Source organism: Semicossyphus pulcher, unplaced genomic scaffold (assembly GCF_022749685.1).
Source record: "Semicossyphus pulcher isolate SPU_LCO1_2020_fin unplaced genomic scaffold, fSemPul1.0.p SCAF_7, whole genome shotgun sequence".
Classification (NCBI taxonomy): Eukaryota; Metazoa; Chordata; class Actinopteri; order Labriformes; family Labridae; genus Semicossyphus; species Semicossyphus pulcher.
Window position 1 is genome coordinate 16,094,053 of NW_027211748.1, and position 25,752 is coordinate 16,119,804.

At 40.8% G+C, this 25,752-nt stretch overlaps 1 protein-coding gene across 1 annotated transcript in view; it reads right to left on the bottom strand.

Moving 5' to 3' along the window:
• The window catches only part of pde1cb (phosphodiesterase 1C, calmodulin-dependent b), a 111,630-nt gene that overhangs the window by 17,531 nt on the left and 68,347 nt on the right, over positions 1-25,752 (bottom strand). Inside the window, exons 5-9 of the mRNA XM_069684430.1 lie at positions 7,798-7,911; positions 5,518-5,700; positions 3,935-4,001; positions 3,622-3,738; positions 2,964-3,104 (exon numbers count right to left, since the gene is read on the bottom strand). Coding sequence (XP_069540531.1) covers positions 2,964-3,104; positions 3,622-3,738; positions 3,935-4,001; positions 5,518-5,700; positions 7,798-7,911 — 622 coding nt within the window. The remainder of the gene's footprint in view (positions 1-2,963; positions 3,105-3,621; positions 3,739-3,934; positions 4,002-5,517; positions 5,701-7,797; positions 7,912-25,752) is intronic.

The window sequence follows — 25,752 nt, forward strand, 5'->3', positions numbered from 1 at the left end:
AAAGAAGGAAAACGTAATGACCATAGAGGAATAGAGGAAGAGGAATGAATGGATGGACGAGAGAGGAGAGAAATGAGAAGCCAGTGAATAGAAAAAAAGGGGAGAGCAGGAAATGGTTCATCACGTCAAAAGATGTGGAGGACAGGAGTGATATAAAGCATGCAGAGAGAGGTTTATAGCACGAGGAATACATCACAGTCAGGGATGAAAGAGAACAAATGGGGAGGAGACGATAGAGGAAAGGTCAGCAAATCAAAAAGGAAACTTTCGATGAGACAAGCTCTATCGGGATTCACATTTTGAACTGTCACTTTAGCACTCCTCCTTTACTCGTTCCCTCTCAGACAGCCTCCGAGTCTGGTCTGTCACTGTTACCAAATAAAAATGAGAAAGTCATGCTCTCCTTAAACTTATTACAATTTTCCTGCTGTCGTGAGGGAAGAGTATACATCGTGCTATTTAATTTAACTTTTCCGATTAAGTTGAGACATTTTTCAGGCACGACAGCAAAAAGAGAGCATGATTTAAAAGTAGCTGCAAAACTTAAAGGAATGGACAGCTCAGGAAAAGCAGTTATTTGATTACTGCTGGAAGCAAACTGAGAACAAAAATACTACTTTAATGCCTGTACGGAAATTATAGAGCTACAAACAACAGAAAGTAAGTTAGCTTTGCACAGTGTTGCCAACTTAGCTACTTTCTCGCTAGATTCAGCGACTTTTCAGACCCTCTCAGCGACTTTTTTTTTATAAAGTGACTAGCGACAAATTTAGGGACTTTTTCAGACCAGTGAAACATATCATATTGTAATTCATTCCCATGTTTGCTGCTCAGAGTAATCGCAGTTCACGGCTCCTCTGCCAACAGCTCCGGGTTGCTCTCTCCCCTCTTGTCCCGTGCGCAGCAGCACTGCGCAGGCAGTCGGGGGTGGGCGGGGCTGGCCTCACAATAACTGTTATGCAAATGAATGTGTGATGTCGTCACCAATATGAATTAGCGTATGATGTCATTTGGAGACTTCTAGCGACTTTTGGAGCTAGTGCTAGCTACTTTCGTTGGAAAACAACTTTAGCAACACTGGCTTTGCACTGAGATTGGAAAGAGGGACAGTTAGCCTGGCTAGCTGCAGCCGACGCACAATGCTGTGTAAAACCCCAGCATGGCATTTTTACATATAGATTTGAACAGATTAAACAAACAACTGTTAATGTCGTAAGCTAACGTCATAAGCTAATGTAGTGGTGCTACTTCAGAAAGACGTGAGCTAGCTGTTTCCCCTTCTTCAGTCTTTAGGCTAAGCTAAGCTAACTGGGTGCTAGCGTTTGCTTACAGAATGGCTGAGAGTCATGGACAGAGGAGCGCTCGACACTCCTAACACCTTGATTTAAAAGATGTCTGATACAAAAGTTGTTCCGCTGGCTTCAGTAGTCAACACATGGGCAGAGAGCGTTAGAGCAGCCGACAACATGTCGAGGCGCTGCCTCAGACTCGGTCTGCGAAGTTTACAGCCTGCCATGCTGTTGCTCCGGCATTGCTCAGAGTACAATGAGGCAGTTTAATAAAGAAAAGTGAGCCATCACCGCCCTCCACTCCCAAAATAACAATATCTTTGGCCATCGCAATGTCTCACCCTGGACACTGTCATATGCTAATGAGGCAGACATGAGACAGGTATTAATCTTCTCATCTACCGACATTTCCCCAAATGTCAACCTATCCTTCAGACTGCAAGAAACACACTTTGAAATTCATCATATGAGCACCCACACAGCCACCACAATCTAGAGATGAAGTTGTCAATGACTGTGAATAAACGGACTGAACCTGTGTGTGCATGTGTGTGGCCGTTGATGTTAAATCTGTGCTTGTATGCAGCTTCCACACACCTGTGAGTGGGCACTTTCCTCTGAGATGAGCATGTATCTCAGTGCACTCACGTACTCAGTGTGGGGATTTAGCCCAGGAAGCCGAGTCGATATTGGTGACTAATCAACAATGGGGGATGGGGGAGTCATTAAGAACAGGGGGATGGGGGGCGGAGGCAAGATGGCCGATCCATCCTTCAGTATTTTTTCCTCATGGGGCTGGCTTTATGAATGACCTGTTGATTGTTGATTTAATGGAGTCTGGAGGGCCTGTGAAATGATAGATGCTGTTCCCCTGCTCTCCCAGGAGCCCGTGGTTCTAGCAGTAATGTGGTTTACTCCGCAAGGCACTGCCCACAGAAACGCAACATGTCGACAGCTGTCGCAGCCACCTTATTAAGGTGATTAAATAAAAACACTGGAAGCGGGGGCGGCCGGCTGCTTGGCTGGTTGGGGACTTTGAACTCGGCTTTATCGAAGCCACAGTTTCCTTTTTTTGTGAAATGAATCTAACAACAGAAATGCCCTGAAGTCACTCCAGTGGGAAGGAGTGAAATATAGGTCACCAGATGGAATAAGAACAAAAGCAGCATGAAGAAAATTAAGTTACGTTTTGGCAACAAGACAGAAAACATTTGATTTCAAATAAAAATAAACATTAACGGGTTTCAAATGTTGACAGATAGTCTTAGAAATCTGGATTGATTTTTTCAAACTTGCCTTGAGCAAGACTGGAATTAAAGGGCTGTGTCTTTTCCTTTCTTCAGAAAGAATTGCACATGATTTGCCAAGAAAAATAAGCCATATTTAGCAGCTGCATGTCAGGCAAAGCTGCAATTACGCTGGCATACTGAGGCTGACAGAGATGCTCTGAGTAACGTGGATAAAATCGCCTCGATTTCAAGGGTGTACACTCTATGTTCAGCTGGTCTCTGTAGGTCTTTTAAGATTACTTTTTATGGGCATTTTCGCCTTTATTAACAAGAAAACTGAAGAGAGACAGGAAATATGGGGAAAAGAGAGCTCTACCAACTGAGCTAATGCAGCGCTCCCTCTGTAGGTTTTATTAACAAGATGTGTACGGTCAATCCTACTCACCACCATGCCAGTCTTGAGTAGCAAGTAGTGTACAGACTGCGTGACATCAGCAGCATGCATCAGGTTGTGGTAGGGGTTTTTATGTTTGCTGTATCCCACTTCCAGGGCCTCCACGAATGACACTACCGCAGAGATCGGGATCTGATGGCAGACAAAATAACAGCATATGACTGTGAGCTTAAAAAGTCAGCAGACAATCTGCCTCAATATATCTTGTTGACGCTCAATTTTAAAGCACGCACAGTCCACCTCAGCATCTGAAATTCAGGGTTCACTATCCCTGATTTTATGATCAGGGACAGTGAATCTTGAGGCTCCTGCAGACTTTGATTACATATTCATGTCGGCTTCATTGCCTGTGTCATTTCCTCTCAGATGCTGTCACTTCACATGAAGTGTCCTTAGCTGTAAGACCCGGCTGAAAACGAGCGCCAGCAGCATTAGATGAGATGAGGTATGTCCAACCCCCCCGCGTAACGTGGCCATCGTTGAAATCCGACAACGCTATCTCACTCTTAAGAGGCAGGGACGGGTGTTCGGCCCATCCAAACAGGCCAGATGAAGGTTATTATGATGTGTATTGAGTTCCTCCTTGTTTTAATGAGACAAACAAAAGGTATAGCAGTGACCAGTGTACGTTATTTCCTTGTGGCTTTACCTTGAAACGGGTAATGAGGTCGTATCTCGTGAGCAGCTCGTAGAATATGAATTTGAGCGCGTGATCCCCGCTGGCCTCATTTAGAGCGAACACGTCAAACGACCACCTGTCGACGTTCTGTGTGTGGGGGGAGAAAAACAACAAAACAGTGAGATGACTCTCCTTTAAAAATCTGCTCATGTTCTCCAATCAAAACAAAAACAAGGGATTGTGATGGTGCTGCAGGTCAATTTTCTCGTCATGAGTGGGTGCATGCGTGCTGTTATTTCATATCTGTGTGCTTCTGCGTGGACATGTGTGCAAATGTTAATACCTTAAGCACAGATATGACAGACGGGGGGTAGCTGAGTCCCACCATATTGGAGGTGCGTCGGTACATCCTGTTTGGAGGAGATAAAAACATCAAATGAAAAGAACCGCTGAGTGTAAACACCAGAGGTTACCACAGCGGCTCCAAACCTCAGCTGGGAAGATCCCCCACCAAGACTCTTCTTAAACCTTCAAATCAGCACATATCAGGATGAAGCAGTGTGGAAAAGGTTAAGTTGAGGAAAGGCATCAGCACTTATAAGCCTGTATTTTTACACACAAAGTTTAAATGCTTTGTCGGATATGAAGAATGTAATACTTTAATTAGAAAATACATATTCGGCATGTGACGAGTTAGAGAAGTTGGTGTTCAATAGTCGAAAACATAGTGGAATATAACTTAATATGACATGAATTCAAAGGTAGATGTCTGACAGCCTCCTCCATTAATGTGACTAATTAACAAGTTTCCGATTTACAAAGAATAGGACATATTTTCCAACTGAAACTGGCTGACACATCCTGCTTCATCACTGTTCCACCTTCTCCCTTTCATCCTCCCCTTCCCAATCTTTCTTCATTGTGAATACCTAAAAACAGACTGCCCTCTGTAAAAACAGATTAGGAAAGATTATAGCTCACATGTTTGAGGCTTATTGCTTTGAACAAATGCATGTTGCATGTCGGTGTGTGATAAAGCACAGCCTTGGAGAGGGAGCTGTTTGCAACTCTCTGAATGATTATGCTTAGCCGAGGCTTGCCAAGGCTGTGATGATGTATGGTCGACTCAGGTGAGTGAGTCACTGTGCGCAGGACGCACACGTATTTGCAGCAGATTGAAATTTTTTTAAAAAGGACCCAGTTGTGGTGCTTTAGAGTTTAAAATGTAATTTCAGTACACGCACAAGTACAGGTAGATTTAAGGAGATGCACGACATCAGCAATCAAAAATAACCTACATGAAAATGAAAGAAAACAATATCACCCCCTCGTGCACCAAATTACGACTCCCAATATAATACATGAATCACTAATTAACTCTGAACATGATACATCACTGACAGACGTATTGGTGAATAATTTCTACATCTATAAATGGAAACACATGAGCAGAAAACAGTGCACATGCTACACATACTGTGTTGTTTTTCACATTTAAAAGCAACAACTGATTAATTTTCTTTAAATAAACCAATGGATAAAGTGTATAATTGTTATATAGCAAATACACTTTGTGACTTTGGACACAGCAAATGTGTTGACCATGCTCGTTTACTTTCAAAAACTAAGTTTCAATACCCGACGTATAGTTTTCCATATTAAACTAAACGTAATTCAACACACTTCGCTTTGAATAAAGTGGCTGTCCTTTAGTGATGTGAGGCCAAACTGAAGATGTTGATAGCATTGCTTTCAGCTGCTCCAGGCTTCACTTGTTTGTGTTGACCAATGAGAGATACAACCTCAGTAGAGGCAAGATAAAGGTGACAATCCCTTTGAATTATTTAACAACATTGGCAGCTTGCCGGGATGTGAATGTGTGCTTGTGCATCACACACACACACACACACACACACACACGGTTACCTCTCAACAAAGATGCCGGCCTGCACAGCGTGGACGATGCTGCGGAAGCGAGGTTTCTCTTCATTGCGTCGCAGCATAAGACCCATCTGGCGGGTGAAGGTGGAGGCCAGCCAGTCCCGCACCTCCGAGGGCACCGACTCTGACTGGATGTCGCTGAGCTCATCTTCTGTGTCCACCAAACGTCTGAAAAAAAAGGGAGGGACACAAAGAAAAGAAACAAAAGAAGGGAAGTCAGAGATGCAGAGACTTAAGGCTTACTAAGATATCTATTTATCCTAGCTCCACTCTTACAGGGGATCAAAGTCGAATCCCAGCACTGTCCATCAAATAATATCACCTCTTATGTAAGATCAAAACATCCCGGGCCTCTTGGAACACCGTGACGGGAGTATTCGAATCCAATTGTGTGATATAATTCTCTGCAGCTACCCTGTTGTGTTGACATGTTCGAGGGATCAAGAGCAAAGCCTGTTGGTCTCCACCCTCTGAACTGAATACAAGTTCTTATGGCAGAGAGAAAGCATTCACATCGTGCTGATAATCACGCTGCTACATGGATTCTGCCCTGGATAGTTCATCATCCTCCATCCTGGAGTGGTCATGCCATCGCCGGCTCTAATCTGGTGGGATCTAGATGACGAGGGGGTTTATATAATTCCATAAGCCTGCTCATATCTCAGATTCTGGACCTGCATTCGACTACTGACATGCATTGACCTAGTAAATCCCGTGACCTTAACCATACCTCGCAATTATTATATGCAATTACATCAATCTTTCCATGACCTTTTATTGTTAGAGCGTAACTATTGGGAGCAGCAGATCAGAAAACACTGCCCTACATTGATACTTAAACATCTGATGGAGAAGTATTTTGGTCATTTACTGAGGTTAAGTAGTAAAAAGACACTGTAAAAAACGAGGTGTTACAACAGTTCTTAAATATCATAGTTGGTCGAGGTTGAGTTTATTTCACCTCTACATATACTTCTGCAAAGTTATATCTTCAGAATTAGCATCGTACTTCTTACGGGGAATCTATACCGACAGATGAACGTTCGTGACATGCAAGCGTCACTGCAGCATCTATTTTGCAGTCTACACCGGCTGCAACTACAGCAAAGATGACTCAAAGTTAGCCAATGGCAGCTCCGATTCCTGGCTATAAATTGGGGTGGCAGTGATGACAAGAAGTTTGCAGTCTGCCAGAAACAGCAGAAGAAGAAGGCAACTTTGCAATCGACTTATAGACCTATTTCTTAAGTGTGCATAAACTCTGTGTTTATGTAGGATGTAGACGTCAAATGAGAATGAAGTATTGTTACACCGAGATGTCGAAGAAATGTAAATATTCATTGCTCTTTCAAATTGATCTTTCCTGCTCATCTGGCCTATAAATAACTTCAACAGGACGCTGAAATCAAAGTTGGCCAAAATGATGAGATCACATCGTTTAACATGGATTCCTTGGTTGTTGGAATGTATTTACATAGCAGTCAATGGCTTTATACCGCTTCACTGACACGCAGCAGCGGGGAAAAATAGACTTGACGCGTAAAATGAACGGCACAGCAGAAAATTACTCGCGTGTTACGCACCTGCCTCCCGTGCAGCATACGCGGCTGGTGGAGATTGTAGCATTGAATAACATGTGTTATGGTTCTACTCTCCGCACATGCACGTAAAAAAATATAATTCAAATACGTTGCCTGCATAGATTCCCCTTTACATTGATCAAATGTTTTGTCTTCTAAAATTTAAAGCTGAAAAGTAACAAATAACTAAAGCTGTGACATTTCCCGTGGCAACGGGTAGTTTCCAGGACAACCGGATAATTTTCTGACCATCTAGAAAACCAAACAATAGGCTGGTCACCGTGAGTAAGCCATTAAATTAAGCCCTTTTCTATGTTTGTTTTGTTCTTTTTACAACTCTAAGGATACAAGTTATGATCATCTGATGTTACGGTGTTGCAGCGTTTCCGTTTGAGAGGTTAAGTAAGTCAGTAAACTACTTCAGAAAATGTATCTGTAAGTACGGTGAAGTTATGGTAGTGTTAGCTCCACATATAAAAGTTTTACATTCAGTCAACCATCCAACATAACTCTTTGAGATCCTGGAAACATACAGGGAGACAACATGGTTAACATGAAGCTAAGAATAAGAGCATAGGTCAACTGCCACACTAATGATAGCTATCAATTTTCCAAAGTCTCGCCTTTCTGCGCTGTTGTTCCCAATAAATGAACCATGTCAGTTCTTGTTCTCCTGTTTCCTTACCTCGTCTCCTCGATGTAAACTGATTCCAGCACCGACGCTGCGTACTCCAGGTTTTTCTTCAGGTCCGTGAGCGAAGCCTCTCCTCTCTCCAGTTGTTTCACCAGACATCTTAATCTAAAACAGAGATTCAACAGTCATTTAACAAATGGGATTACTCCTCCGGCCATCTTGACATGATAAATTATTGCAACTGATATTGGATTAACCTGGTCGGGGTTCACGCGGCACTAGGCAACAATTCTTTTTATTTTCTGTCTGCTTACTGTGGGTCACAAAGTCAACAGGTAGGAAACAAAATACAATTCAGCCAATGAGCTGAATTTAATAGAGGTCTTTGACAGGAACACTCGCCCGCCCACATGAAAGCAGACACTGACCAGCTGTGAGAAAAGAGAAAACTGGCCTTTTCAACTTCAATACTTTCAAAATAAAATATCATCACGGAGCACAAAGGGTCAGGGCGGACCTTATTTACACACAGTTTTCATACCTGCATGTCCCTTCTGACTTGTCAAACACAGGTGACGTTAATAGCATTAATAACTACAGCACACTTTCTAGATATGTCTCTGGTATTCTGCAACCTGCCTTGACTGGAATGAAGCCATCGTTAACAAGATCAGTTCCACCTGTGCTTCTTTCTTCCACAGCAGGTCAAAGTGTCTCCTGTCTGAAAGGTCGCCTCATTCTAAAAATGTCACATCTTTCCTGTTTGCAGACTCTGCTTGGACTTATTTGCATGTGACAGCTTTTTAAATTAAAAACGGCTTTTATATTGCAGCTCTAGGTGCTTCTATTATGTGACTTTTGACACCATTACAACTCCATTTTATTAGATTGACTGCATAACTGGGTCAGAGTCACTTGTTTTGCCCTTGAATGGTTCAGTTTCAATTTCTATAATCTTGAGTGCCCCAACCCTAAAAGGGGGGGGGGGGGGGTATTATGCTAATTATAGGCTTCATATTTTACTCTGTGATAACTGTGGAGTAGCTAAGCATAATTTATAGTAAAAAAAAAACTGCTAATTTTTCTCATACTGGTGCTCTGTGCAGGCCCTCATACAGCCTCTGCCTGAAACGACTCAGTCAGCTCTGTCCCTTTAAGAAACCCCGCCCCTACAAGCACACTTTCTTCTGATTGGCCAGCTGTGAAGTCACAAAGTGCAGCATGTAGAAAAAACAGTGTGAAACCTGGCGTTCACAGCAGCCTGCAGACTGAGCTGAGAAGTCTGGGGATTACTCCAACATACTTTCACCTACAGATTTGAAACTTCACCCACGTTTAGTCTGGACATCAGACATTGTAACATTATATATATGTCTTAAAACGTGAAACAGCATAATACCCCCTCTTTAAATAAAAAGTAAAGTGCTTTAAAAACATATTAAAGCTTCATGATGGTAAATATGACGCAAGCAATTTCCATTTTTTGTGATCTTACTGTTTGTAACAGACGACACCATATCACCCCAATCCTGGCTTCCCTACATCGGCTTCCTGTTACCTTTAGTGTGGTCTTTAGATTTTACTGATCACTTTAAAAGCACATAGGGGGCTGGCTCCTACATTGCAGAGTTGTTGACACCTTCCTGTATGAGCCAGCTCGCAGCCTCAGGTGGGGCCCTCCTGGTCGTTCCAAAGTCGAGGCTTAAATCTAAAGGAGATCGTGCGTTTGCCACCAGGGCCCCTCGGCTTTGGAACGACCTGCCTGAGGAGATAAGGCTCGCAGAATCAGTGACATCTATAGACTTGCTTTTATGTGATGTTTATTTGTTTTATTTTTTCATATTTCATTTATTGATTTTAATTCCTTTTACCCTTTATCCTCTGTTTGTCTCTCTGCCGTGTGACAATGACACATAGCAAAGCAGCTGGTATCAAAAGTGAAACATCAATGAAACGATCGAACTTCTTTTCTCTGTTATATTTTTATCATACTAATTCCCTTGTGGAGAGAAATCAATGTTATTCCAAACATCCTCCATCCCTTGCACATACCCACTAAAAATAGCATTAAAGAGAAAAGCAGGTTAATTTCTGCACAGTGAAACCTCTTGCAGTTTACCACCTGCTGCTGTGCTGGAGGTCACACGCTCCCTTTCACAGTGAAGGCCCACAGAGGCTACGCTTGTTGCTGAATTATTAAGAGAGGTGGGAGAGTAGGAGGTTTCAGATGCTCTCATTGATTACCTTCCCTGAAAGCAGTTAGCAATACATAACCAAAATATACCTGAATAGAGGATGTCTGAGGAAAAATGTCTCGTGAATGTATTGTGTGTGCAGCGGTAAACACATCACATCATTTTCTACACTCCTGCAGACTTTTGAATGTTGATAAAAAAGACGCAGATTTTACTTGTGTCTATCTGGTGGCGAAGCTTCAATGTGAACCACTGGCGCAGTAACTGCAATAATATGGAAAATGCGGAGTATAATCTGGGTATTTCCACTGAAAAAAAGTCATCATTTCCCTACTCATACAGAAATGTCTGGGAAGATAACTAGACTCAAGGCCATCCACATGGTATGCACTTTAGTCATCCTTCCTTCGCTCGTCTCACTGAACAGATTATCCTCAAATTTATCAAACTTATCAACCAAAACTGACTCTGAGACACAAACATGAGACTTGAAGGTGACTCTTAATTGTCAAGTTCTCATTTAAGAAAAAAGTCCAATCCATTTCAAAGCTGTACCTCATCCAGGGCCTTCAAAAACTTGTGCTTTTAGTGTCAGATTAATTTCAAAATACGAATAAAACAGCCGTGACACAATATCATTTTCTGATGAGGTTATTGCACCACAAAACCACATTTGGTATCTCTAAAACCACGCTGCCAAGATTGCAAAAAAATAAACTGGAAAACATTTGACATCCTGTAATTTACAAGATGAATCTGTTTCTTTAAAGGTCCCAGATGGCGCTGGAGTTTACAATCAGTATTGCTCATCCATGTTAACTAGCTTGTTGTGTTCGTCCAAGTCTTTGCTCTTGTGTTGCAGCATATCTTGGCTTGTCACTGGAACAGTGCGACACCATTGGTATATACTGGATACACAAAGCATTGGCCATCATTGAGGACTAAAACTGCAGCTACTGGCAGCTATTTAAGGAATCATAGGGAAGTGAATGGATGAAGGGTGAGCTGCAACTCTAGAATCAGTGCACATGTGATTTGGTTTGCACTAATGATGGTTATTAAGAGCAGCTGTGTGCCAGTGAGCTTCACTGCTAATACACAGAGGAAGAAAAAATACTTCGGCAAAAGCCGAGTGTCGTTCGCTTTGACTTTACGTCCTGAATGTATGAGAAGTTTCTGGCATGCAGTGCTTATTTGGAAAGATAGTTTTGAATGACATTTGTATGTTTTGTCACGGGCTCACTGCCTTTGTTTGGACAACAATAGACTGAACTGAATGAGCAATCAATTTTGGTAGTTCAGTCAAAAGATAATGTACCAGATGTGAAGCATCCAGGAGGGCTTTATAGTGGGAATTAATGTCTTTTCAAAGTGCTCAGATGAAAGAAGAAGCCATAAAAAAGAAATTGTTTTTCCCTTTCATCCCGTTTTGTATTTTAGGTTGCAGGACCAAAGTGAAAATCAACCATTTAAAAAATCAACTTAAAAAGAGCGACTTTGTGATGATGAGCCAAGTGCCAGGACGCGTGTTACAATCAATGTGTCTGCCAACCAAAACAAAATCGGCTCCTTTCACCTGCTGCCGCTACCAACCGAGGCGACACGCTGGGTTAATGGCACGCGTCAGGACCAAAGTAACTGCTGGGCACAAAGCCAAGAGAAAAATCAGTTTAAGCCAGAGAAAAGCTGAAAGGGCGGCGGAGCAACAGCCGTGTAATGTGCTGTGGATGTACGGTTAGCGGCGAGGCCGTGAACTGATTTCCTCACTTTCTGTCATTACCAACTTCTCACTCTGGTTTCAAAGTAGCTTCATTGTGATGAAAGGGCTCAACATGGAGGCTACTTTCTACGACTTACAAGTTTTATAAGAGAGAGAAGTTTTATCACATGCATCAAAAATGTTAATACCAGTAACAAAGAGGGATAACTGCCTAAAAATATTGTAGGTAACAGGATGCTTTTAGGCCTGCAAATATACAGTAAATCCTTATTGATTGTTATTGAGTAATCTGGTGGTTAACTAAATGTCTGAAAACAAATGGCAATCACAAATGTCTTGGTGTGCAACAAGTAAAACAACAGTAAAAATCCAAAGAGTCTCAATGCACAATGATATAAAACAGTGAAAAGCAGCAAATGTTTGCCCATTTTTTAATGAATTAACAAAATTGTCAAGAGTCAACAGACTATTCATGAAATTATTTCACATGCAGATGTTAACTCTTAGAAACCATTTAGTAGACCACCTAGTTTGGCAATTTCTAAAATGATGTGACAAACTGTTTCTATTACTACTATTAGTACTATTATTATTATTATTATTGTTTGTTTGCTTGTTTGTTTGTCGCCAGTCTTGGTCTGGGTAATGCTTTTGGTTTGTGTTTTTTTTCCTGTCTGGGTGCTGTCTCTTCCTAGATTTTGGACAAAAATAAAGAAAACATTTAGTAAGTACTAAAAAAAGTAAAAAACATAACATTGATAATGTTGAGCTGAACAGTATGGGTAGGATTAAAAATGTTATACTAGCACTAGCACCAGTGAGATTAACAATAAAAAGAGAAGATATTCACACCATAAGGTTATGTAGAGTACTGGCTTAAAATACTAAATCTACTATCACTGAGATTAGTGCTAATACGACAAAAGTAGATTCCACAGATATCACAAACCAAGCTTAAAATATGAGTTTTAAAACAAACTGGGCATACAGACGGAGAGCAGGAGAGTGCTTTCTTTTGGCCTTTTTATTCAGAGAGACAGGACAGTGGATAGTATTGGAAGAGAGAGTGGGGATGAGAGTGGGGCACAGGCCGAGGGTGGGAGGACTATAGTCTCTGTATATGGGACGCGTGATTTAAACGATGAGCTAAACTGGCGCCCCTAACAGACATTTGTTTTACAGCAAACAGTGAAACCCTGGAAACTCAAGCTGATCCCAGTAACTATTTTTTCTGAAAGATTAAAATACGAAAGCTGCAATGTTCTGTTAAAGATTAAAATAGACATTTTTGTTGTTTTGTTCAGAGCATCATTTAGAGGTTAAACAGGGAGGCTGGAGGGGACCTGAAATCTTTAATCAGACAGTACGTCATATGTTCTGTTCAGATTGTAAAGCCCTCTGGGCCAAATATAAATACACTGTTGCTGCAGCAGAGGACAGGCAGTGACCTGTTTTGTTCCTGTGTGAACAACACTGTGTCATCTGCAAACTGGTGTAATTTGACAGAACGTATTAGGCGCATAGGCGAGACCCATCAGGGTCTTTCCTCTGAGCTTCTGAGACTTGTGATGTCTCCTGTTTGACAGCTCAATATTTCAGCAACAGCCGCAGGGTCAGCTGCTGAAGCTTGACCAAATGGGAGCTCTGCTATCGTTATGATAAATCATGTGTTTAAAGCATATACTGACCTGTGTACTTGAAGTGTCACGATGTAAGCACATTGAATATCTCATCACAGACCTTTCGGTGAACTATTAAGCTGGTCTGTGAAGGTTCTCAGTCATCCAGGTCATGGTAATTCTAGGCTTAATCCAAAATGCAACTCTCATCCGAAAGGCTTGGTGAAACGTCTTCAAGAACTTCAACCAAATCCAGTTGCCTTTTGGATTAGGCCTACAATATAAACTGGTCTGTGCTGTCTAGGGATTGGATAAGGTGGATTTCTTAGAGGTGTTTTAACTGCAGAGGTCAGAATACAAGGGTTTTTAAGGAAGGAAGGGAGAAGTCATCCGAATTCAGGACTTTTTCAATTCTTTGCTTTTAAAAAAGTTACGTTTAACTCTTACAATCCTTAACAGTCAGTCTCAGAGATGTATTTCCTTCCTCTAAATTGACAACCAGCGGTGGCCTCCAGGTTAAACAGGCCATTGAAAGAGCGGGACACAAGCCTCCAGCTGTCTGCCTCTATAACTGAAGATGAGAGATTTATTTGCTTTCCCTCAAAGGGGTTGAGCAGAGAGCACCGAGAGGAGATTAGAGCTGGAATTCCGTAAGAGAACATTTTCCTCGTCTATTCTTGCTGCCTCCAGCTCTTTGACCTCAAGTGACCTGTTCAGAGAGAGGATAGGAAAGGAAAAAAACGATAGGGCTGGAGCGATACGGTGTCAAACTAGAGTGTAGAGCACGGCCCCGCAATGCCCAACCTCTCGACAGCTGTTGTGACAGCCATGAAACCAACATGAAATAAGGGAAATTATCAGCAGAGGGTAGCGTAGCAACAGCTTTCGCCTTCCTCTGAGAAATGCTTTGTCACTCAAGCAAAAAGGAATAAAAAATAGGAAACATTACGCTTTCACAGTGGGGAAAAAAAACTAAATGTATCCCATCCCGACCTAACTAGTAATAAAAACATGTCCATTTCTGCTGCGAGAAGCCGAAGCAACAGTCGGAGACTATTTTCCGCACTGCAGAAAGCAGGGGAGGGGATAAATGGGGCTGTTTGAGCGGAGGGGAATGAGAGCACCGGCAGGATGCAAAATTTGGTCACCGCCTGTGTTCCAATGACATTCTAACTTGGATGGTGTGTAATCAATGGCCAGGGGTCAATGTAATCACTCGAGGAGATTAGCGTGCTTTCAGGGAACACACACAGGTTTTTGGGCTGATAAGCGGCACGAGGCCTGTAAAATCATGATGACTCAGTGGAGCTGTGGTACCACGTATTCTGCAGCCTCAACGGTGATTTGTGACTGGAGATTTGTGGGGAGAGCACCGTCGATAAAATACTAGAGTCCAGGGACGTCTACATTTGCACAAGATGGATGGGCGGAAGCCGGATTCTGAGGCATGGTTTAATCTGGAGTTGGGCTGATCAACGGATAACAGCTCGATCGGTTTTTATTTGTTGCGGTCAACTTGAACTCAGTGGTTTCCCCCAGGAAATGGTTAGTTTGGGAGATAACTGTGGTGCATTTTAAAGCTTTAGAATACATTTGTATGTAATTGTAGCATCTTTAAATTTTATGATGGCATAGGAGCATTGAAAGATGACACCAAAGTAAGGAAGTTTCACGTCCTACAAATAGAGACCTTAACTCATCTGCATTTCCTTTGATGTTAAAAGTTAATCAAATAGAAATCTCAGTTGGAGTTCAAGTCCATTTATTCTAAATATTTTGAGATTATTATTTTGATTATATTCATATTTTGATAACTGATTAACTGTTGAGTTTTTCAAGCAAATGCCAAATATGATCTTGATCCAGTGTTGATTTTCTGCTTCGTTTGACCTTTTGTGTGTAAACTGAATAACTTGGCAGTTTCTTTTAACTGTTGTTGAAACATAACAAGAAATGTAAGGAATTTAAGATGTCAGTTTGGCCTCTGGTGTCATGAGTCATCCTTGTTTAGTTTTGTTATTTTAATATTTCGTTGTTCAAAATGCATCTCCGGTTTTATTCACTCCCTCTTTGATGTTCTTCCTGCCTTTGTGTGTTTTCCCGCTCGTTTGATTGTGTGCCCCACCCTTATCGCTTTCACCTGCTCCTTGATTGCTCTCACCTGTGCCTTATTAGCCTCACCTCCCCAGTGTATTTGCCTTCCCCTCGTCTCTGTGCCCGTCCGTCATCGTCCATCTCCGTGAGACGTTTGTCAATTCTTTCATCAAGTCGTGTTTTTCTCCAGTGGATTTTGCTTTTCCTCCGTCCTCTGCCTGTTTGTTTTGACTTTGTTCAATAAATATCTTTTTGTTGGTCTGCACCTGGGCCCAAATGTGACATCTGGTTCATACTGATGTAATTTCTTGTTCTACACATTTCAGACATTTTATGGATGAAATGAATGATAATGACATCAGAACACGGTATTATACTGTTCACATATGTCACTTGTGCAACAACGAAGTGCATTTTTTTAGTAGCAGCCTATTTCAAATGATTACACACTAAAGTTTCCTTTTAATCAAATCATTATAATTTTCATATTGCACTTAAAAGTACATGGAAATGTTCAACACCACAACTTAACTGAGAATAAAACTACATTTGTATTTTTCTTTGTAACAAATGAATCTGTTGTGTAGATGACAAATAAACAGAAAATAGATCTGCATTGTTGCACCGTGTTCATGACTGTGTCCTCTCTCTCGATCTGTGTTGCTGTGGAACGTGAGCTAAATGCCTAAATTGTATATAAATACAAATGTTAATGTGACACCCACTCTGAACGTTGGTGGCCATTCGGTTGTGCCTGGGAGCTGCTACAGCAGGCTCAGGCTGACTGTTAAGATGACAAAATACCGTTGCAGTGCCAGAAAACTGTGCTCTCGGAACAGTATTGGTAACTTGTTGAAAAAGCTCTGATATCTGTTCTAAACAAAGCTTTTTCCGTGGGAGGCTGCAAATGACAGATGTGACAAGAATGGTGGGGGACAGAAGAAACCTTAAAAAAGATCAGTTGTTGGCTGAATGCAGCCCACTCATGTCGAAGTCTGCCAATCAAATCCATGAGGACAAGTTAAAAAAATCTGCAATATTGCTGTGAGCATATAATAATAAAGAAAAACAAAACAAAATCCTTGATTTACTTTGTGAAGAGTGAAATGAATTCAGTTGTTTTATGAACAGAAACACCACACGTGTCCAAAATATTATTGTGAATAAAACCAGATTACCGACATGCAGATACGGGACCCTGTAATATATTTACTGCACATTCATCATTCAGTATCCATCTATTACGCAAGGCACCAAACAGAAACCAATGAGTGTTTTTTTGGTTTATCACTAAAAATACTCAAAACTCTTGACGCTGCACTGCTGAACACAGAAACATGCCCACAAATGTTCAACTGGAAATCAAATGGTCAAAAGTTTGGTTCAGTTCAGCTCAAATGCAATAACTGGGTTAACTTTACACAGTTATTAACCAGTTAACTGGTTAGAATGGCTCGTTTTGATCAATTGCTGTTGAAGTTTAGCCTTAAAATGGTCACACGCTTATGATGCGTTCCAAAAAACTGGGACCTCGAGAACTTCAGTAGAAATTTCCAACTTCCAAACTCAAGAGCGTTTCAGGTGCACGATGCCAAACGTAAACAAAAAACATGGCCGACCGTGATGAAGTGATGTTTCTTTGGCACGTCTTTTACGTTTCCCAGAATAACTTTTGTGGAGAAAAAATAACTTTCTTACAAACATTTTTATGCAGAAAATGTGTTACTATATGACAGTAGTTGTTTTTCAATTAAATGCAGTTGATAATTTGCCATTAACGATGTGCCTCTCCACGGGTGCGGCCATTGTTGTGTGACGTCAGAAATCTGATTCTCGTGAAGTCAGGGTAGATGAATCAGCTCCGACTTTGAATGGCGTTCCAGAGCAATTTTCAACTTCCGAGTTGTCAGCGGCATTAGTGCTATTGTGTAAAAACAATGGACGTTTGAAATTTAAATGCCAAAGCTTACAGATATGTAATGATGACAATACTGTAAGCTACATTTACAGCTCTGGAAAAAAGTAGGTTTATATAGGTTTATGTTTGTGTAAACTTTCACTGTATACAACATTTCTGCCTACTTCCAAATAAAATATTCAAATTTTTTGTGTGTGCAGAAAATAATGACTGGTTAAGAAAAGATGCAAAAAAGATGTTCTTCAGACCCGGAATATTGCAAAGAAAACACGCTCATGTTTAAACAACAGAATGTGTTTAAATGTTTAAACTTAGGAAGAGTTCAGACATCAACATTTGATGGAATAACCTGGTAATTATTACAGCTTTCATGCATGCTGTCCACCAGTCTTTCACACTGCTGACTGCTGGCTGACGTTCTGCCACTCTTGGCTCAAAAATCCAAGAAGCTCAGCATCCATCTTCCTCTTGATCACATTCAGGAGGTTTTTAATGGGGCTCAGATCTGGATTGGGCTAACCATGACATGGAGAGAGAGATGCTGATTTAAGGAACATTTGGAGTGGGCTCTTATTTTTTTTTACCGAAGCTGAACACTGGGTCTAAACAACCCATTGCCTTGGAAGGCAATAATTAACTGCTCACGGGTGCTGGGTAAAGTTAACTAGTATATTTTGACTCATGATTTTTATCATTGTTTCAAGATATTGCTTAAACTCCAAATTGTGTGACACTGAGCTAAAACAGAGAAAACTTTCATGCCACTATTACACACGTTACCTCTTGACTTCCACCTTTCACACCACTGTCCTCAGTATTCAGCTCCATGTACGGCTATAAAGGCTTTTTACAGGCTTTTATGCAACTGTGTAGCATCTGAACTCTCATTCAAAGCTGCTCCAGGCAGACTTTTGTGTAAGAAATTTAACAGCCTTATCTAAAGCGGCTTGTGAAGGGCAAAGAAGGTCGTCTCGGCCCCCTCAATTCAGATGCTGCAACTCTTCCTCTTGGCTCTAATGAAATTCAGGTGTCTGCTTTGGCCAGTGGATGTGAGTCTTCTGACTGTGAGAGGCAGGTTAGTAAATATAAGTGTGGAGTTTTGCAATATGTGAGGAACACATTTGAGTCATTTACATTTGAAGAGGGCCATGGGCAGTTTTCTGAGGTTTTCTGAGAAGGGAGCTTATGAGATGCAGCTGTGCACTTATACATATATGTATGTAGGAGCAGCAGAATGTGTGTATAAGTGTATTTTTTTAGAAGCAATATGGGCCACTTTGATTAATTTCAAAAAATCAAGGAGCATTGGAAACAGAGACAAAAGAGAAGACGCACATGTGCTCCTCTATCGATGTGTCCATGGTCACACCAGTGTGGACATACAGATATAAAAAGCCTGAAGAAAAAAACAGCTTCAGCAAATTCCAGCCTGCACACAATGACTCAATGAGAGGCGATGGACCATTTGGCAGCAGATGACTGTGGGTGTTTGATTTACCAGCAGCCAAGTCATCATTTTAAAAGGTTGGCATTCATCTACCATATGGGCTTTTATCGTCCCGCTTAACGCTGTTTGTATTTCAAAGCTCCACGTGATGTAAAGCGCCATCAATTCATACTGCGACCAACGGATCTCAACTCAAGTGCAATCTCTGATATCCAGATAAGACTCTCCTCGCTGAAGACACCAATTTCTCTGGTATTATATTTGTAGTATTAGGAATTGTTTCAGTGGGTTATGATGACATTTTCAACAGACTAATTATTGGGAACTGGGAACACAGCGAGGTTGCTTTAATGAAATCACTGGAGCAAAAACCACAAGCAGTCAGGCCAAATTATGTAAATTCACTTCAAGTACAACCAAAAGTAAGCACACCCAAAATGTGTCTGTAACTGAACTAAAGATCAAACTACAGGGCGGATGGAAGGTCTAAGTAAAGGGAGCTATGATTGGTGTTTACAACAGACAGTCTGGGTTATAATTTAATGACTGCGATTGTTGTTTTCCTTTAAATAAGTTTGCCTTTCATCCCACTGCTCATGTTTCTTAACCTGATTGCATTTTTTTTTTTTTATTCAGCTCTAATTTGATTGCAAAATGTGTCGGCCAAAACTACAAATATAAGATCCAAAGGTGTAACAAAATAAAGTTTCTGACTTTGGTTCTGCAAAGACTGGCTTAATCCAGAAAGCAGCTGGACTTGGTTGAAGGTTCACCTCTCATGCAAAAGGCTGCTTCAGTTTTAAACTGCCTGGTGGACGTCCGCCAGTCTTCAAGAACTTCAACCAAGTCCAGTTGCCTTGCTTTTGCTTCTTTCACGACTCTTCCGAGCCACGGCCTGAGGAAGACCCGATGAAGGTCGAAAGCGGACTGCATTCATGTCATTGATTGTTGTGTTTTTACGAGAGATGGCCTGATTCGATAAATGCATTTTAAACTAAATCCTTGGCTCGGTGCGAGTGTGCCCGAAGAAAGCCCAGTGGCTTCCCTCCTTCGACAAGTCGAGTTGCTTTTTGCATAAAGCTTCAAATTACCTTCACAGACACAACACTTCACAGATTTTCAAAAGCCCTGCCCATCTGCCTTCCTTTAAAATCAAACTTTTTTTCCCTGTCATCATTGTACGTTCTAAATTGATCCTTCGTCGTGCTGTGTCATGCTTGATCATCCTTTTTCATCAGGATAAACATCACATTAAGCAAGTAATGATCCCATTTAATGGCTCAAAAGTTGGCCTGTTTTGTGGTGTACCATTTTCTTTCTTTCATTTTCTCGCTGTCTGTGTTGTTCTCCTGTTACATGTGCGTTAATGAGCAAGTTTGTATGTATTAGTGTTGCGTCTGCATGAATCAAAAGCCTCTCTAAGTCCAAACTATATTTCCTTTAATCCCAGTAAGCAATTTGAGTTCTGGGAAGTCATTTGTTCTACAGGGAAATAAAACAAAGCCAACAGCTTAAGGGAACACAATCGGCCTGCACACAAGCAGAATTACAGCTCGACGACACTCAGCAATGCGTCACAAAGACATCCAACTTCATGTTACTACATTTGTGTGAGCTGGTGCGGTATGTGTGGGGGTTTTTTTGAACAGCATGACTCCGGCTTCACGTGACAGAGTTAAGAAGCCGCTGTAGGAAGCAGCCACTGGAGCAGATAAGAGGATGGCCAGCAGCCAGGGGAAAGTCTAGGAGCTGACTGAGTGTTTGTATAGTTACACACTGCTGGCATCACTGAAGGAAAACATCTGCTGGAAGATAGTTAAAGGAGGTTTATTCAAAAGTAACCTTCTGTTCATTAAATACGCTTTTAGTTCAGAGGTAGATTTCTGTTTAATCACATTTTGCCAGCTGCACGGGGAGGAAAAATGACATTCATAAAAACTAAATGGTTCAACTTTTATGTTAAAAGTTTCAACGTTATATTTCAGTCCAATGTCCCAAAAAATATGGTCCTATAGGTCAACCATGCCAAAGTGCCAAATGACAACCTATATGTGCTTTATAGTAGGTGATGACCTTCAGTGGCCGTGGACTTTATGATGAGAGCAAAGAGGCGTTTGACGGAATAAAGAACAAGAAAGTTCGAATAAGGAAGTGGCCGAGGTGAATAGGTGGATCAAAGAAACAAAAACTGAAAAAACTTTGATTAAAGCTCCTGTGAGGAACTTTCTGTTTGTGTTGATGTTGGCGCCCCCTGTGGACAAAGCCGTAACTCTTATCTCTTCGCAGATTTTGTCCTGTACATGCTTAAGTGACGTTTATTAACAAACAAAACTCATTAACTTTAAATCTTTGCCCTGGAAAATGTAAACAAATGCAGCGTGCAGTTTATCGCTTTGTCTGACACCTACCCCCCACCAGCAGTTTTAGGCATCAAAAATAACTATATAGAAATAGTCAATCTTGTCGCTGATGGTCTGGTTAGCTTTTGTAGCTCATTTAGAGTAATCAGAATTAATTTCCGTCTGTTTCATAACCAGCGAAAAACTCCTCACAGGAGCTTTAAAGTTGGTGAAATATCATGCCTTATTGGTTCTTTTGATTAAGCCATCTTTCCCAAACATTAGCCAGGTTCGGATGGTGTATGTCAAGAGTGGATTTTGTGGGAAATAGAAACCTTTTTTGTTGTCAATAAAAAAAGCAATTTAGATAGCAGAGTTTCTCTTCAAACTTTTTGCTACTGCAGATAAGTTGCGTACGAATCAAATTTTTTTGGAGACTGGGGTCAACGTACCAAAAATCAATTATCCATTTACAAAATAAAGTATGAACAGCCTCTCTTCCAAAGGGAAATCTGCACAATAGTAATGACCGACAATTACACATCTCACCAAACATGCGTGAGAATAGACATGGCCAATTAATACTGTCTTTCAGTGGCTCACACCATTAATTAGCATGAATGGGAAAACGGGTAGCGAGGGAGAGGAGGTCAAACAGAAGCAAATGAACTTAAAAGTAAAAATGCGAGCTCACTGGAACGCAGACGCTGCTGCAGGATCGCATAATTAAGGATTTAATGGACTTACTAATGACTGTACATTCGTCCGCCTTTCGCTTTAGGCCTCGAATGACAGAACGGAGAAGAGTTGAGAAACAGTTAAGGGAAAAGGGAAAGAGTTATTGAAGTCTGCTGTAACAAATCTTTTCCACATGACCAGTCACAGAAAGCTGCCATGGCAGAGACTGCAGGAGCTCGGAATTGAACCACCAACCTTACAATTAGAAGATGACCCGGTCTACCACTGAGCCACAGCCGCCTAAACGATTACCACATTAAAACTGTGATAAGTGACTCAGAAGAAGACATCTACACAGAGGCCTGAAATACACACATGCACCAACAGGACGTGCACTAATGGAGACATGTCAGAGTGAGGGGACTGCATATGGACATGCGCCCCGAGGATTCGGTGCCTTGCTCAAGGACATCTCAACGGTGCCCATGAAGGGAACTGCCACCTCTCCAGCTAACAGCCCCAATGCCACCCTTTGTCCGTACCAGTTCACCCTCCGGGTCCCAAACCAAGTCCACACAAACCGAGATGGAAGCCCTTTATCTTAACAAGTTTATGAAGATCAGAAGCCACAATTTAAGGGAACAGAGTTTTTAATACAGCCCCAAACAGCAACCAAATCAAGCAAAAACAACAGTGTGAAAAAAACAGTCACTGCTCTTTTCCTTGCATCTTCATCACATCCTAAAACGTTTGTTTGCAGGCAGAGAAAAGAAGAGCATCATCTGAAATCACAGCAGAGAAGCAACATGTAGTTCATATTTGCATAAACAGCTGGGAATGCTGCTGAAGCCCTCGGATAAATGCTCCTGTTATTCTCTCTCATTCTTGATTAGCAAAGTCGGCAGAGTGAAGCAGCTCCATCAGACATTCAACACGCTCCCGCACGGCATCTCTAGTCTGCTAATAAACATTCGACAGAGACAGTTAGATATTAGAAATTACAGAAGGCTCGGTGTGTAATCAGAGTTCAGTGGCCTGATACGGAACAACCCAAGTGAACTAATTGACCTCACCGAGCTGCAGCTCCTGTCACTCCAACAATTCACTCAGGGAAATGACGACACACACACACTTATGGAACATGTCTCCCTATAGGATATCTACAGTACGACACTTTGTCCTTGTACCATATGTGCACTTTGGTAAAGCACAATATGTCCCTCCATTGCTCAAACTAATTCCGGCAAAGTGATTGTACTGAGTGTTTCTGAGAGCCATGAAATCCAAGAATTAAACCATAAAACAAAATAAAGACGGCCCTGTCTCTAATCTCACAAACAAATCCCCTCCTTGATTTCTCTCCAGCAACCGTACCTACAGTACTATCTGCCCTGTCAAACATGCCATCTCTCATGACATGTGTAAATGCTGGATTATAATCCCTAACGCGCAGTGGTCCACGAGTTACGTAACCCGAGAGATTAAATGATGCATCCCACGGCCAGGGCAGGTCTACAGCTGAAAGGGGCTGAAGTTGTATGTGGACATGATTGTGACCAAGTCAAGTATTTGTAATGTATTCGACACAGTAAATAGATTAAACCAGCCTACTGGAATTGGATTGAAAAGTCAACATTTCTTTGTTACCCAGGCTATATTAAACCAAAATAATGTATCAACTAAAATAAAATGGTGTGAATAACATTTTTTGTTTCGATGGGTTAGGGTGATGTATTTTCAGGTGAAATGGAATAGTGCGATTCCATAGTCCCTCTGTACCACCGGGGCTGCACGGTGCAGCGGTTCACATCTAGAAGGTTCCTACTTGGAATCCCAGTTTGGACGAAGTGAGCCTTTCTGTGTGGAGTTTGCACGTGGGTTGGTGTGAGTGTGAAAGGTTTGCTGTGTTCTAAATGGCATACTATACTAGCAGTACGTACTGATTTGGCCAAAATGTAGTATGTAGTATGCAAACAAAAGCAAAATGTGCAATATGCCAAAAATACTCGGATGTCGTACTGATTCTGAGAAAATCTCCAGCCTGCATTGGACCAGTCTGCCTCGCCTACTGTATCCCACAATGCAAAGCGCTCGAACGTCAAAACAACAGTTAAAATAGCAAACAGCAGCAGCAATCGAGCAGTAGGGGGCGCAATAGCTAAAAAAACGGCGGTTTGCTTTTGTCCAAAACTGGAAACTGGCGCCTGGCAGCAAAATGAATTAGAAAAGCTTCTCCATACTACATACTACCGCCTAACGCATGTAGTATTTAGTATGTGGTATATAGTATGCAGTATATAGTATGCAGTATATAGCTTTTAGTATGTAGTATATAGTATGCAGTATAAAGTACGCAGTATATAGTATTTAGTATGCAGTATATAGTATGCAGTATATAGTACGCAGTATATAGTATTTAGTATGCAGTATATAGTATTTAGTACGTAGTATATAGTATGCAGTATATAGTATTTAGTATGTAGTATATAGTATGCAGTATATAGTACGCAGTATATAGTATTTAGTATGTAGTATATAGTATGCAGTATATAGTACGCAGTATATAGTATTTAGTATGCAGTATATAGTATTTAGTACGTAGTATATAGTATGCAGTATATAGTATTTAGTATGTAGTATATAGTATAAAGTATATAGTATTTAGTATGTGGTATATAGTATGCAGTATATAGCTTTTAGTATGTAGTATATAGTATGCAGTATATAGTACGCAGTATATAGTATTTAGTATGTAGTATATAGTATGAAGTATATAGTATGCAGTATATAGTATTTAGTATGTAGTATGAAGTATATCGTATGCAGTATATAGTATTTAGTATGTAGTATATAGTATAAAGTATATAGTATTTAGTATGTGGTATATAGTATGCAGTATATAGTATGCAGTATATAGCTTTTAGTATGTAGTATATAGTATGCAGTATATAGTACGCAGTATATAGTATTTAGTATGTAGTATATAGTATGAAGTATATAGTATGCAGTATATAGTACGCAGTATATAGTATTTAGTATGTAGTATATAGTATGTAGTATATAGTATGCAGTATGTAGTATATAGTATGAAGTATATAGTATGCAGTATGTAGTATATAGTATGAAGTATATAGTATGCAGTATATAGTATGCCATATATATTATGCCGTATGCAGTATATAGTATGCCGTATATAGTATGCCGTATGCAGTATATAGTATGCAGTATGTAGTATATAGTACAGCATTTCCAACACAGCCGTAGTCTGTCTCTATGTGTCAGACCTGTGATTGAATTTTCGAAAATGTTAGCAGGGTTTTTATCGAGAACATACGTCCACAATAACTCTGATCACAGGTTTAATGGTGCACACCGTGTGTTTTGGTGATCAAAGCAGAAAATTACTACAAAGAGGTTCTTTAATTATTGAAAATAATGCATCTTAATGTCTGTGTTGTAAAATTGGTCTCCTAGGTCCTTTATCAATCGTGTTTTGTCATGTTTTGTCCGCTCAATCAGTGCAGTCCACCGTGCCTTTTTGAGAAAATCTCCAGCCTGCATTGGACCAGTCTGCCTCGCCTACTGTATCCCACAATGCAAAGCGCTCGAACGTCAAAACAACAGTTAAAATAGCAAACAGCAGCAGCAATCGAGCAGTAGGGGGCGCAATAGCTAAAGAAGGGGGCGCAATAGCTAAAAAAACGGCGGTTTGCTTTTGTCCAAAACCGGAAACTGGCACCTGGCAGCAAAACGAATTAGAAAAGCTTCTCCATACTACATACTACCGCCTAACGCATGTAGTATTTAGTATGTGGTATATAGTATGCAGTATATAGTATGCAGTATATAGCTTTTAGTATGTAGTATATAGTATGCAGTATAAAGTACGCAGTATATAGTATTTAGTATGCAGTATATAGTATGCAGTATATAGTACGCAGTATATAGTATTTAGTATGCAGTATATAGTATTTAGTACGTAGTATATAGTATGCA